Source organism: Pseudorasbora parva, chromosome 8, assembly GCF_024679245.1.
Source record: "Pseudorasbora parva isolate DD20220531a chromosome 8, ASM2467924v1, whole genome shotgun sequence".
Lineage (NCBI taxonomy): Eukaryota > Metazoa > Chordata > Actinopteri > Cypriniformes > Gobionidae > Pseudorasbora > Pseudorasbora parva.
The window spans coordinates 44,917,399-44,931,361 of record NC_090179.1 but is presented as its reverse complement, the minus strand read 5'-3'; the positions used below and the strand labels follow the sequence as shown (position 1 = coordinate 44,931,361).

The 13,963-nt window shown below is 35.8% G+C and overlaps 1 protein-coding gene across 7 annotated transcripts in view; it reads right to left on the bottom strand.

The window, feature by feature from the left end:
* Positions 1-3,872: 3,872 nt before the first annotated feature.
* LOC137084888 (NACHT, LRR and PYD domains-containing protein 3-like) overlaps positions 3,873-13,963 on the bottom strand; it is a 45,157-nt gene continuing 35,066 nt past the window's right edge. For 4 of the 7 annotated variants that reach the window (XM_067451434.1, XM_067451435.1, XM_067451436.1 and 1 more), the window contains 3 exons: positions 7,394-7,567; positions 5,084-5,257; positions 3,873-4,562 (listed from right to left, as the gene is read on the bottom strand). In XM_067451434.1, coding sequence (XP_067307535.1) covers positions 4,373-4,562; positions 5,084-5,257; positions 7,394-7,567 — 538 coding nt within the window. In that variant the 3' untranslated portion in view covers positions 3,873-4,372. The remainder of the gene's footprint in view (positions 4,563-5,083; positions 5,258-7,393; positions 7,568-13,963) is intronic. The other 3 variants (XM_067451439.1, XM_067451440.1, XM_067451441.1) reach the window with 1 other exon arrangement.

Genomic DNA, 13,963 nt, shown 5'->3' with positions numbered 1-13,963 from the left:
TGTTGGATCCTTGTGTAATGTCTGCGTCTTCCGTCCTCCCCGTGATTCTGTTGGTTTGTTTAAGTTTATATTTTATTATTCCATTATGTGTTTTTCCCCCTCCTGGGTTTTGTTTTGAGTTTGTTTTATTTTTTATAAATAAATATATCTTTTTCTGCACTTGAGTCCTCGCACCCTTTTCCCTTGTATGTGACGTGACAGGTATTTAGGTTTTCCAGTCCAGTGAATTTCAGTGTTTGTTGTAAATTGCTCTAGATCTCAGACGTGATTGATGTTTTACTCTAAACTCTGATTTTAGACGCGTCACAACACACTTAGACGCCTAATGGCATTATGTAAAATAGATTGTAGTGTATCTGTCTTTGTGTGATCGTAACAAAACGGCAAGGCAGTTCAGCAGAAGCCCTGCTGTTACAGTGAAACCAAAGCGCTATAATTACTGACCCGTGTGTGTGTGTGTGTGTGTGTGTGTGTGTTCAAAAACCTGATTTAACCTGTCTGTTGCACAAAGCTGGTTTCAGTTGTTACCCAGGTAAATTCGAGATTAGTTTGAGCAAACTCTGGTTTTTCTGGCTCAAGAAGATGGATTGGTTTTTAGCGGTGTTTATCACCATAGTAACTCGCACTGTACGGCTAACTTGCTCTGGAGCAGGTTTTATTCTGGGTTAGAGATCACAAACCCAAACTGGACCAATCAGCTACAAGTAAAGACACACTAAAGCCACACCCCCTGTATCTCTCGTTCCAAATTAAAGCAGTTCATAATGAAAACAACTGTAGAAATAAAATTGTGGTGCTAATTCTTTAAATTCTCTTAAATCTTTTGGTGCTAATTAATTATTATATTTATATTATTATATTTATATTATTTATATATGAATTATAATCACTTTGAATTAATATATGTTCATATAAATACTATATTGATTGACAAGTAGCCAAATAGTAAATATAATACATGCATTCATAATTATTTTGAGCTCTTTGTGAACCTATAATTATTAGGCATATTTCTTTGATTCACGTCATGCATTGATATAGTGAGATATTCTTTCAGCTGCCTTCTCAAACTGTCGCTGCAGTGTTTATTCCTGCTTTGTAAACACATTTAATTTCATGTTCATTTTCAAAACGACCTCTCAATCTTCAGAAGAGAAGTGAGTCAAACGGGCACTGTGATTGGCTGTTTGCCTCACGTGTCACACTTTCAGGTGCACGCGCTTCAGAGTTAATCGCTAACTCTGGATTAAACCTGAGTCGACAGAGAACGTTTATGCCAAGCTTTGAGAAACGGTTGACCTTGATCTAATCCAGGTTGGATTTATCTGGATTTGTCAAACTCTAAACCTACTCTGAGTTTATTCAACTAGCTTTATGCAACAGGCCTTTTGCAACATCAAGCACATTTTCTCTAGATGCATATTAACAACTAACAATGTATTATATACTAACAGTATAAACAATTTATATTAAATTCATAGTTCAGGCCACAAGCACTCGACACACAACAGATTAATGTGGGGCATCAGACAGACATATTCTGAATTCTGAACTCTTAGAGGGTATGAGTGTTTGTTTGAATGTGTTTGTGTGTTAAGATCCATTCAACAACTCTCCATATAGCAACACACATTCATACAAACACACAAACAAGCTTGAACACTTGTTGTTCGTTCTGAGGCTCTGGTGGTAGTTATTTTTTTATGAGAAGTAGAATAATTGTATTTATCTGCACAGTCAGGTACAGCTGAAACAGTGTTCTTCCGCAAAATGCATACATGGCCAAACATTTACATTTACCTTGAATAATGCAGACAAATATTATGACTGGATAAGGGAATGTGTTAAATAGGAGAGATGCAGTTTATATCAGCACAGATCCAATATGATCACCACGGATCATGTTGATATTGAAAAGATGAAACTTGTATGTGTTTTACGTGCAACGTTAATGCAAAGTGTTTTTGTTGTTGTTGTTGTTGTTTTTACTAAAACCCTAGACGTGAGGAAACATTAATATTCTCACGATACTGTAATTGAGCCTTAAATCAACACTTCAATAAATGCCAGCACCATTTATGATTAAAACATGTTTAATACTTTAATTCAAATGTAATACAACTGTTATTAAAAACATGATTTATACATTCAAGTTTCCATTGTGTGTCTTCCAAAAGTGAGCTTGAACTGTTTCATAATCATGAAAAATGAATCTTTCATTAGTCTTTGTCTCCCTCTCCTGGTAAAACACAAACAGACATATTTTTAAAATTATATTTTCTGTAACAAAACTCCAACCTTTTTGAGTTTATACTGTGTGTTTATAGAAATAAAATGGTTAATCTGTGAATGAGAAACTTTAATTTGCTGCTGAAATAAAAGGTGTTTCACTGCCGCCTCATCAGGTATGTCAGAGGATCGTTGAAATCTAAATGAAGTCTTAATTTATAACAGTGAAGTCACTGCATCTTCAGTCTCTGTTGATTCTGTTGACTGTGAGTCTCTGTAGTGGATCCTTATTCACCATCAGATCAACAGCAGAACATCAGACATACCTTACTAATATTAACTGGCCCAGCATTCTCAGGGACGAAGATCCTGAAATCATCTGCACAAACTTTACCTTCATACTGCAAGATGCCATGGCATTATATATTCCCAACAAGACCATCACCAAAAAGCCCGGGTATAAAGCCTGGTTCAACGCAGAGTGCAGAAGATTAGCCATGAGAAAAAGAAAGCTTTATCACAACATACGGACCTCCAATGGCCCGGCTATGAAACGGAAGATCCTCAAGGCAAGAGCAGCTTTCAATCAAGCTAAAAACCATCAAGCCATAAACTAATTTCTAATAAACAGTATGGATTTAAACCGAACCACAGCATAGCAGATCTCCTTACAGTTTTGTCGCAGACGTGGAACAACATCTTAGACAAAGGAGGTGAGGTCTACATTGTTGCAATAGACATTAAAGGAGCTTTCGACCAGGTTTGGCATAACTAGTTGCTGGATAAGCTTTCTGCTAAAGGCTTAACCTGGAAGGAAGATCCATCCAGGTCGTGCTCTCTGGTCAGTCCTCATCACCTCAACCAATCAACGCCTCGGTGCTCCAGGGTTCCATTCTCGGCCCACTATTATTCTCCATCTTCTTAGACGATGTTGTAGAACAGTGCGATAATAGCATTTTTCTACATGCGGATGATTCCACCATTTACGCCCCAGTAACGTCACTTAATGGTCCCAATGTGGTGGCATCCCTAAAAAAAAAGACCTGGTGAATATTCGCAGGTGGGCTGACACCTGGAAGGTCACGTTCGAGCCTAGCAAATGCAAGGCCATGGTTCTGTCGAGAAAGAGGCTTCCATCCTGCCCAGACCTTTTTTGGGGGGCAACCAGAATTGACCTTTGTGAACAGTTGAATATTCTGGGACTATGTATCGATAAGAAGTTGCTATGGACTAATCATCTGTCAAACATCTGCAAGCGTGCTGGACAGCATCTTGGAGCTCTGCGTAGGATGGCCAACAAGCTTGATGTTAAAGGTAGGGCCAATGTCTATAAGGCACAAGTCAGGAGTACTATGGAGTTCTCATGCCTTGCCTGGATGAACACATCACAGACCACCCTTGGGCAGCTTGACAACATCCAGAAAAAGGCACTGAAAATCACTGGGGAGGATGAGGACACTGCCCAAAGGAAATATGCAATCAGCCAGCTCAGCCAACGTAGAACTGTTGCAGCAACAACTGTACTTTTTAAAATGCGCACTGTCCAGAGGATCTCAAAGCTCTTCTACCTCCACCTGATCTCCTTTGCCGAACCACTCAGAGAGCACGACCAAGTCACGCTCCCCCCCCCCCCCCCCCCCCCCCCCAAAAAAAAACAAGTCCAACACCAAATGCTTGGGGAGGAGGGGAGAACTGCCTCCCCTGTGCTGTGGCAGGTGAAATCACCTCAAAGAATGTTCAGGCCTTCAAGAAGAGACTAAACAAACACCTACTTAGCTAAAAAACTGTAATCTCCTGATGCTTAATGTCACCCCTATATATCTAGTCCTGAGCAGCTGCAGATCACGGTAGGCTCTCGGAACATGAACTGTTAATGCCTGTATCTGCATAAGCTTAAATAAAAATAATTTTAAAAATAATTTAAAAAAGGTCATTTTCACACAATAGACCGCTGATACAGAACCAGCAGAAATAATCATTACACTCCACTACAAATTTAATATCAGTTCATAACAAACAACACAAATCTCAGATTATCACACATATAGGGACTGTTCTTACCGAACCTGGTATAATTTCCTTTCATTTTGAGTGAGTAAAACAGCCATTTAAAGTTTAAATTACAATATGATGATGGAAACTGTTAAAAATTCTTGTTACCAAGTGTCTCCAGTTTATAATGTGGATCATTTTTTAGATCATAGAGCAGCTTCACTCCTGAGTCTCCTAGACTATTTCCATACAGATCCAGTTTTCTCAGGTATGAGGGGTTTGATCTCAGAGCTGAAGCCAGAGCAGCACAACCTTCATCTGTGACACCACAATCACTCAACCTGTAGAGAACAATGACACTATTTTTAGCACTTTGAGATTTTGTTTAATATAAAGTGCATTATAAATAAAATGTATTATTATTATTATTACTATTTGTCAACTCAAATCCTTTTTATTTTTCAAGATTTCTATAGATATGGTAATGTTTCATTATCGTGAATTATTTTGGCCACAATAATAGTGTAATGATAAATCTAATATGGTGACGGCCGTAGTTCCCACTTCCCCTTTTTCAGTTGCAGCTACATATTTAGAGGCAATGCTCACGCTTTTGGAGGGTGGTCTGTTACCACAAACATCGCAAGAAAAGTATTTTGGGGGAAAATAATATATTTAGAGCTAAACTTTCATTTTTGGGTCGACTCCTCACCCCTGCCTTCTACTGCCATCAGGATCTGGTGGTTCAAGCTGGAATCTGTTGCTGAACCACTGGCTGGGGCTTATGCCAAAGTATATTTTGCATGCACAATCTACAAATTAATCCATATTCACTCTGTAATTATGGTAGAGATTATTTTACCTCAGTTCCTCCAATTTACAGTGAGGAATCTCCAGTCCAGTAGCGATCAGCTTTAGGCCTGAGTCCCCTAGATTATTCTCAGACAGATCCAATACTCTCAGGTGTGAGGGGTTTGATCTCAGAGCTGAAGCCAGAGCAGCACAACCTTCATCTGTGACACCACACTTAGTCAACCTGTAGAGAGAAATGACACCCTTTTTAATCTCTTAGATCAAAAGAGACTTCATTATCAAAGAGAAACCAATAATATGAGCAAAGGGTTCCCAACCAGTCGATTGCGGTCGGCCAGTCAATTGCAGACTGGTTTCCAGTCGATCGCAAGAGTAATTTGCACTCTGGTTTGCCCATTCTCTCTCTTCACCGTACTTATATCTCAGACCTCAAATACATAAAATAATATCCTTTATAGACATAGTATTCCTTGAGTAAAAAAAACGCTGTACTTATTTAAAAAAATATATATATATATATTCATTATATATATATATATATATATATATTTTTTTTTTTTTTTTTTTTTTTTTTTATGCACCCTTAAAAGATCACTGATTACATTCAGCTCTGCGTTGTGCTGTGCTGTGTGTGTGCTGGCGGCCGGAGAGAAGGAAGGGTAGAGTTTGTTAGGCATGTTTGACTCTTGGCCCTTCAGGTCTGTAAGAATTTTGAAAGAATTCACCACTAGTTGGCACTAATGAGTCTTACAGCTCTGATGTTTCACAAATCTAAACAATATGCATTGCATTTGATAGATCTCCTCCTCAGGATTTGCTTGACAGTCCAATGGACTAACGCTATTTAACACAAATTCTTTTAATGCTTTTCATTGGTTGTTAAATATTTGTAAAATCCACCGACAGATGTAAAGGATGACCAATAGCATTTTTATTAATGAAAGAAGGTAACACTTAAAGGTGCCCTAGAATGATTTGAAACAATATTTTAAATTGTTCTCTGATATGTAAATAGAGGGTATGTGGCTTATTTAAGGACAGAAATTGTCCAGATACGTTTTTACAGATCGATTTACAACCCCAGAAATTATCCCCAGGATGTAATGGTCTGTTTTTGCCTTATTTGGAAGGGTCATGAATATTGATGTGGAGTTCGGCTCTGATTGGCTGTTTCACTGCATGGCTCATTTCAATCACAGAAGCACATCTACCGTATACTGTCAATCATGGAGAGATTTTGCATCCAACCTTATGCTTGATCCTTTCTGACGAAAATAAAGATTTTGAGGAACAACCAATTATTTTGAGATTGAAAATGGACGCTTTTGAGTGGTAAGTTTAGTCTTAAATTTTCAGTAAGACCTGGAAAATGTAACATCAGGACTATAACTTCAGCCTACATGTGAACTAGCATATAACATCAACTTTACACGTTAACTCATATCGTCAGCGGTCACAACTTTGTTTTCAGCATTTTAAAAACATTTTATTCATTGTAATGTGTCACTGTTTGATTTTACAATGATAGCTTCTTCACTTTGAATCACAAACTCTAAACAGCAAACTGGGTAAAGTTATGCCTCCTGCCTCAACCCCCTGCTTGTCCTGTGACAAAGCCTCTGCTTTTCCCTGTTTATTCCTGTTGTTGGTGATTGACCTCCGCCTGTTTGTTGTCTTTATTTCCTGTTAAATAAGGCTGCAAATGGATCCTCAACCTGTGAACTCATCATTACACATATTTCATTGTGTCTTCTTCAGATAAAATATATGTGCAAATAAGGAGACAGCAGTACTTCTGATCATGAAAGCGATGACATGATGAAGACACTTTAAGTTGTTAAAGCATTAGCTAACTCTTTACATATGAACTAATTAAACAATAACAATGTTAATTGCAGGGAAAATGAATGAATAACTAACTATTTTTGTATATAGTCTATTAATTTATTAATTCAGTTTATTATTTTACAGTTTATTAGCTATAAACTAATAGTTAGCAAATGATTGATACGTGTTTTGTTATTGTATGCTTATTATAAACTGTTGCAGTTATTTCAAACTGGTCACCATTAAGTGTAATTTTTCCTTTTAAATGCAAAGGAAATTTACAAAAAGTAAAGATGAATTTGACTGATTATTATTATTACTATTATATTATTATTAACCACACACCACTTCCCTATTTTCAATTGCAGCTACACATTTTGAGGCAACGCTCAGGCTTTGCCTTCCTTCTACTGCTGGCAGGATCTGATGGTTGGACCGCCAGATGGGACTTATGCCAAAGGACATTTTGCATGCATTGTCTGCATATAAATCATTATTCACTCCGAGTCTATATGGCAGATATTTTTCTTACCTCAGTCCCGCCAGTTTACAGTGAGTATTCTCCAGTAAAGCGGAGAGTATCTTCACTCCTGAGTCTCCTAGTTTATTTACATTCAGATCCAGTTGTCTCAGGTGTGAGGGGTTTGATTTCAGAGCTGAAGCCAGAGCAGTACAACCTTCATCTGTGACACCACAATCCCTCAACCTGTAGAGAACAATGACACTATTCACAGTCTCGGATCAAATCAACAAGGTCTCTCTCATGATCACATTTAAACTAACAGTGTGATGATATGGTAAATGGACTGCATTTATATAGCGCTTTCAACAGACCTATGGCCATACAAAGCGCTTTACATATTGCCTCACATTCACCCATTCATACACAGATTGCGATGTCAGCCATGTAAGGCACCATCCAGCTCGTCGGAAGCAGCTGGGGTAAGGTGTCTTGCTCATGGACACCTCGATTCTTGGTCAGGTGGAACTAGGGATTGGAACCGGGGACCAACCTTCTGGTTGTGGAGTGGAACGCAGCACAAGACTTTTGCACCTACGACCGACAAGCTACATCTACTGGCTCCCTCCTGGCCATGCCCACCAGGCTGGCAGGCCTACACAAACACAGAGCCATGAGCATTTTCATTCTGTCACATTCCATCTAACCTATGTGTGTGTGATTGTATGTATGTTCATGATTTAATTAATAAAACTTGTGCACAATACATTTTTGGATCTGACTCCCTGTCTGCAAATAAATTGTCACTTTAATGATCGATTTTGTTACACACTCTAGGCACTGCATTAACATTTTAAGGACATGTCAAAGCTACCTTGCTCAGCTACATGCATCTGTGGGGTTTTTGTGCTGTTATAACTCCACAAGAAATATCTTATGGTCTAAGTAACGGATTCTGGCAAGTTTGGTCTCTTTTTAATCATGAGAATTTTCTTTAAATAACGATTTTCCATGAAATATTTACATTTAAATAATTTATGAACAAACACGTGAAAAAAAAGTGCTGTATAATTAAAGTATTTACACAAGGGGCTGAGGGCGTTTTCATCAACATAAAATCGCTCCAGCTTAGTCACAGCTCTGGGGCCTATTGCACAAAACTAGGATAAGGGATTAAGCCAGGATATCTTGGTGATCCTGCCTCAATTTATCCGCTAAAATACAGCATGTCTAATTCAGTAGCCTCGCCTACCGACTCATGGAGCTGCACATTTTGACAAGTCAATGACGAGACTTGTGACGAGTCCCATATGTCAAAATGTGGTGAATCTTTTAAGTAAATCTTTATCATCTGATTGTTTACAAGCCCTTGAAAAAGTTTTATCTTTTGTTCCAACTACATATTTTAACGAGTTTGGAGTATTTGTGGATTTTCATTTTTTTTTTAGATCAATATGACTTAAAGAATTTTTTTCAAGTAATACTCAGTCTGAATTATTGCTCCATGAACAGCGTAATTTAAATTTGTGCCCTGTAGAATGTGAAAGCAGCTTGCCAATTAACTCTGGATTGTTCGGTAAAAAAAAAAACAAAAAAAAACAATCGACTTATCTTCATTAGAAACATATTGTCGATTGGTTTACCAAAAGATCAGAGAGATGCTCTTATTGAGTACAACAATTATGAATCTTTGATTGTTAAACCAGCTGATAAGGGAGGATCAGTTGTTGTTATGGACATTCAATGTTATGATCAAAAGATATATCGACAACTTGAAAATCCATATTTTTATACAAAATTGAAAGGTGATCCAACTACAACTTTTAAGACCAAAATACATGAGAAATTACATGTATTTTGTCGCCTTTGGCTTGGCTTGCTCAGTTGGGGACACTAAAAATATGATTAAAGATATTCAACTTATTATACAAATAAAATGTATGAATTAGGTCTTATTTAATTCTATAAACTATAATACTGATCTGCCAACATTGTCGCTATATGATAAATTAAAATAAGCTGATAACATCACTGTTTTCTCCAGTACGACTGTACAGCCAAATCTAATTTTGTCGCAATATTATTCTGTTTGACACTGTGAAGCTGCTTTGACACAATCGTGATTGTAAAAGCGCTATAAAAATAAAGTTGATTGATTGATTGATTGACATGTTTTTCTTCAAAGAGGTGGTATCTCTAAAAAAGAATTCAAATTTTTAAAAGTTGACTATCCAATCACACCTGTGATATACATTTTACCTAAGATACATAAAGATCTCTCGAAACCATCAGGCAGACCCATTATTGCAAGTATGGGTTCTTTAGCAGAAAAAGGGTTGGTTTTTATGGATTCATTTCTTAAACGTTACATACAAAAATGTCCTTCTTTTGTGCAGGACTAATTGATCATGATTAAAACATAATATTTTATATACATAATATTGCCCCATACTATTGTATTTCTTGTGATGCTTTATGTAGAATAATTATATACTAACATCCCACATGTTGGTGGCATTAAAGCTATACATTTCTTTTTACATGACTTTAACTAATGAGAGTCCTAGCATTGACTGCCTAAATAAGTTGACAAAATTGGTGTAAACCAAAAACTTTTTTATGTGTAAAGATGATTATTTTTTACAGATTAACGGAACAGCTATAGGAAGTGCAATAGCCCATCCAATTATGCAAACATATATGTTGGTCATTTTGAACATGAATGCGTATTGAATTCCTTTTTGCCTAATATACATCTATGGCGCCGATATATTTATTCTATTTTTCTTATATGGTGCAGCTCGGAGAGTCAACTATGTAAGTTTCATCAATTTCTTAATTAGTAGTGAACATCTCAAATTTACCATTGATTATGATGAGTGTCAAGTCAGTTTTCTTGACCTATAATAAAAGTTAATGATAAACTAGTGACAGATCTATATAGAAAACCTACTGATAGAAACACTATATTACATGGTCAGAGTTTCCATCCGACTCGTCCGGAAAAAAAAGTCTCCTCTTGAACTGATTAGTCAGTTCAAGAGAATTTGTAGGATTTGCACATATGATGAAATGTATGAAATACAATGTAAAGAGCCCCAAAACAAGCCCCAAATTTACGGCAAATAGTGGTGAGAGCTGACCAAGGGTCGGCACGAACAAATAATCAATGTCTAGTACGTGATGGGAATTGTAAGTGTGGACAATGTGCACAGTGTAATTTTACAAATAAATGTAACGCATTTAGCCACCCTCATTCTGGGAAACAGGTAAAAATTGAGGGAATAATTTTGTGTAACACCAAAAAAGTTATTTATATGATCAAATGCCCATGTGGTTTAGCATATATAGATAAACCAAAGCACAGCTTAAAAACACGCATTGCAGAACATAGAAGTAATATACACTTGAATGACTAAAAGAACCCCATTTCTGTTCATTTTATCTTTGTAAACACAATTTGTCAACCCTTCAATATTTAGGTATAGAACAAGTAAGAATACCCAGAAGGTGTGGTGACATTAATACAATTCTTCTACAGAGGGAAGCCTTTTATGTATATGTGTATATATTATATATATATATATTTACATTTACATTTTACATTTAATCATTTAGCAGACGCTTTTTATCCAAAGCGACTTACAAAAAAGGGTAGAGCAATAGAAGCAACGAAACAAACAAAGCCAACAACCTGTAAGAGCTGTAAGAAATCTCAATTAATTAGCAGAGTACACAACTGTTTTTTTTTTTTTTTTTTTTTTTTTTTTTTTTATAGCCCGCTACAACAAATACTCACGTACGGAAAATACAGAACACTGGATTTGGATAGCTAGGATAACAACCCATTAGGACTAAGGCTGATGCCCCAACTGTTGTCGTTAATGCGGATTCAGTGGCCCAATGGGTTGGTTTTGTATGGCATTCTAGCTAAACGCGCAGCAATAGCCATCGACAGCAAAAACTCACGTACGCAAAATACAGAACACTGGGTTTTGGTAGCTATGATAACTATGTAACATACCCGCCTGAAGGCACAAATCCGGATGAGAGACGTAGATATGATCAGTAAGTGCTATTCTGTATTGGTCAAGTGCAATAGGAAAAGTGCAATTGGAAAAGATGTGTCTTAAGATGTTTTTTAAGACACATATATATATATATATATATATATATATATATATATATATATATATATATATATATATATATATATATATATATATATATATATATATATATATAATAGACTAATTTAGAGATCACTTTTTTTTTTAACCGACAACTTTGATCGGTTAACGTTGATACGGTCAACCATCAGTCAAACGGTCATCGGAACACTTTCCTGATGTGTACTTAATCTCTCTGATGCGCGGTGACATTCTGATAGCATTTAGCTTAGCCCACTAAGCCCAATTCATTCACTATGGTACCAAACAGAGATCAAGTTAGAAGCGACCAAACACCTCCACGTTTTCCCTATTTAAATACAGTTACACAAAAAGTTGAACGACCTATATGGTGACATAAAATAAAATTTGAAAAATGTCACCATATTATGTCACATCTCCCCCTCCCCCCTATTGACAGAAATGAGAGAGGGAGGGGAGATGTGAGGAAGGACTTTTCAGCCGGGACTTTTTACTGCGCCGAGTCAAAGTACTCTCAGAAGTGCTATTCCGCCATACATTATAGTTCTCATTTTTAATCCGCTTAGAAAAGTGCCATGTTTTATTTTATGTCACTATACTAGTTCGTTCAACTATTCGTGTAACTATATATATATATATATATATATATATATATATATATATATATATATATATATATATATATATATATATATATATATATATATCCAAAAGGTTTGAATTGAATAGAGTTTGATTTAAAACCTTTTCTGTGAATATGTTTTTATGTTTTATGTATATATATATATATATATATATATATATATATATATATATATATATATATATAATATATATATATATATATATATATATATATATATATATATATATATATATATATATATATATATATATAAATTTTATTTTATTTTTCATAATGATTGTAATATTAGGTTGTATTATACGTTTTCTTTTTGTATTGGTATAAAATCCCTTTTTTGACACTATTGGATGATTGGGTAATTGGTTCACTAATGAGGTCAGGTGTGATGGTGTACACAGATATAAATGATATGTATTTGTGCTTGTTGTTTGCCTGACAAAGACCCTTTGGGCCCAAAATGTCCTTTTTAATACATTTTAGGGAGCAGCAAATAGCAGTGTGCGGATTTTTTTTTTTTTACTTTACTTGGGCGGCAGTGGCTCAGTGGTTCATGTAGGTTGCCTACAAACCGCAAAGCTGGTGGTTCAATCCCAGGTTGATATTTATATTGTCCATGAGCAAGACACCTAACCCATCTGCTCCCGACGAGCTGGATGGCGCCTTGTATGGTAGACACCACCGTTGGTGTATGAATGAGTGTATGAATGGGTGAAGGTGAGGCAGTATGTAAAGAGCTTTGGATGGCCATAGGGTCTGTTGAAAGCGCTATATAAATGCAGTCCATTTACCATTTACTTTGTTTAAAACAACATCTCACAAGCTGTATGATATTTTTGACATACTGTAATATAGTACATAATACCAAAAAAATCATAAATTCTGAACATTTTATTACATTCATTGTAAAGTTCAGACTTATCAAATGAAAATGTTTTATCAAATTTCATTTTACAAATGAAACCAAATTTTGTGTTGATTCATAGCTAAGTGGTGCCCACCAGTGGTACAATCGGTTTTATAGGGATTACTCAGCACCTTTAGGATTTTATCAAATAGTTAAAAAGCTGATTAAGCTTGAAAATTATATTTTTGTGTTGTTCCATTAAAGGTAGGATAGGTAGGAATTGGTTAAAAAACTTTTTTTCCAAATTTGTGTAAACTTTAAACAATTAAAATGTAAGTACTCTGAAAAAGAAAGTATAAAAATTGAGTGTCTGTAGACCTCTGACGACTGTTTTAAAGACAGCTCATTATTTCCATTCACTCCACCTTCTCCCTTCTGGGCCATTTCCAAAGCCACGCCCCCAAAATACATGAACACGCCTCACTGACCAATCAGATGGAAGACGCATTATTTACCTCAGACGTGCAGTGTGCATGTAGTGACATCATGTCAGAATCACATGTAATAAAACATAAATCAGTATGAACTTATCAGTATGAATTTATCAGTATGAATATAAACAAATAATACATCTTTTAGTACTCACTATCAAGCTAGAATACCGGTACTGGTAAAGTTTAAAATATATTTTTGTTTGATTTGGTAACGAGCTAGTTATATTTATAAGGCAAAGAAAATGGGTAGCATCATGTTTTTCCAATAACATCAGTTATACTGTAATGAAGATGAATTTCGTGTAAGATTCATAACATATACTGTGTTTAGCATGTAAGACTTTCCATGATGAAAGCATTGTTGATTAGTAGCAGCTAAAGCTAACTTAGTTCTAAAAAAAAGTTCTTGGATGCGGTGTACTAGCTTTTACACATGCATTTTGTTATCTAAAGTTAAATTTTGCGAAATTCAACACAACAGCGATCAACTTGAGCTAAACATATTGA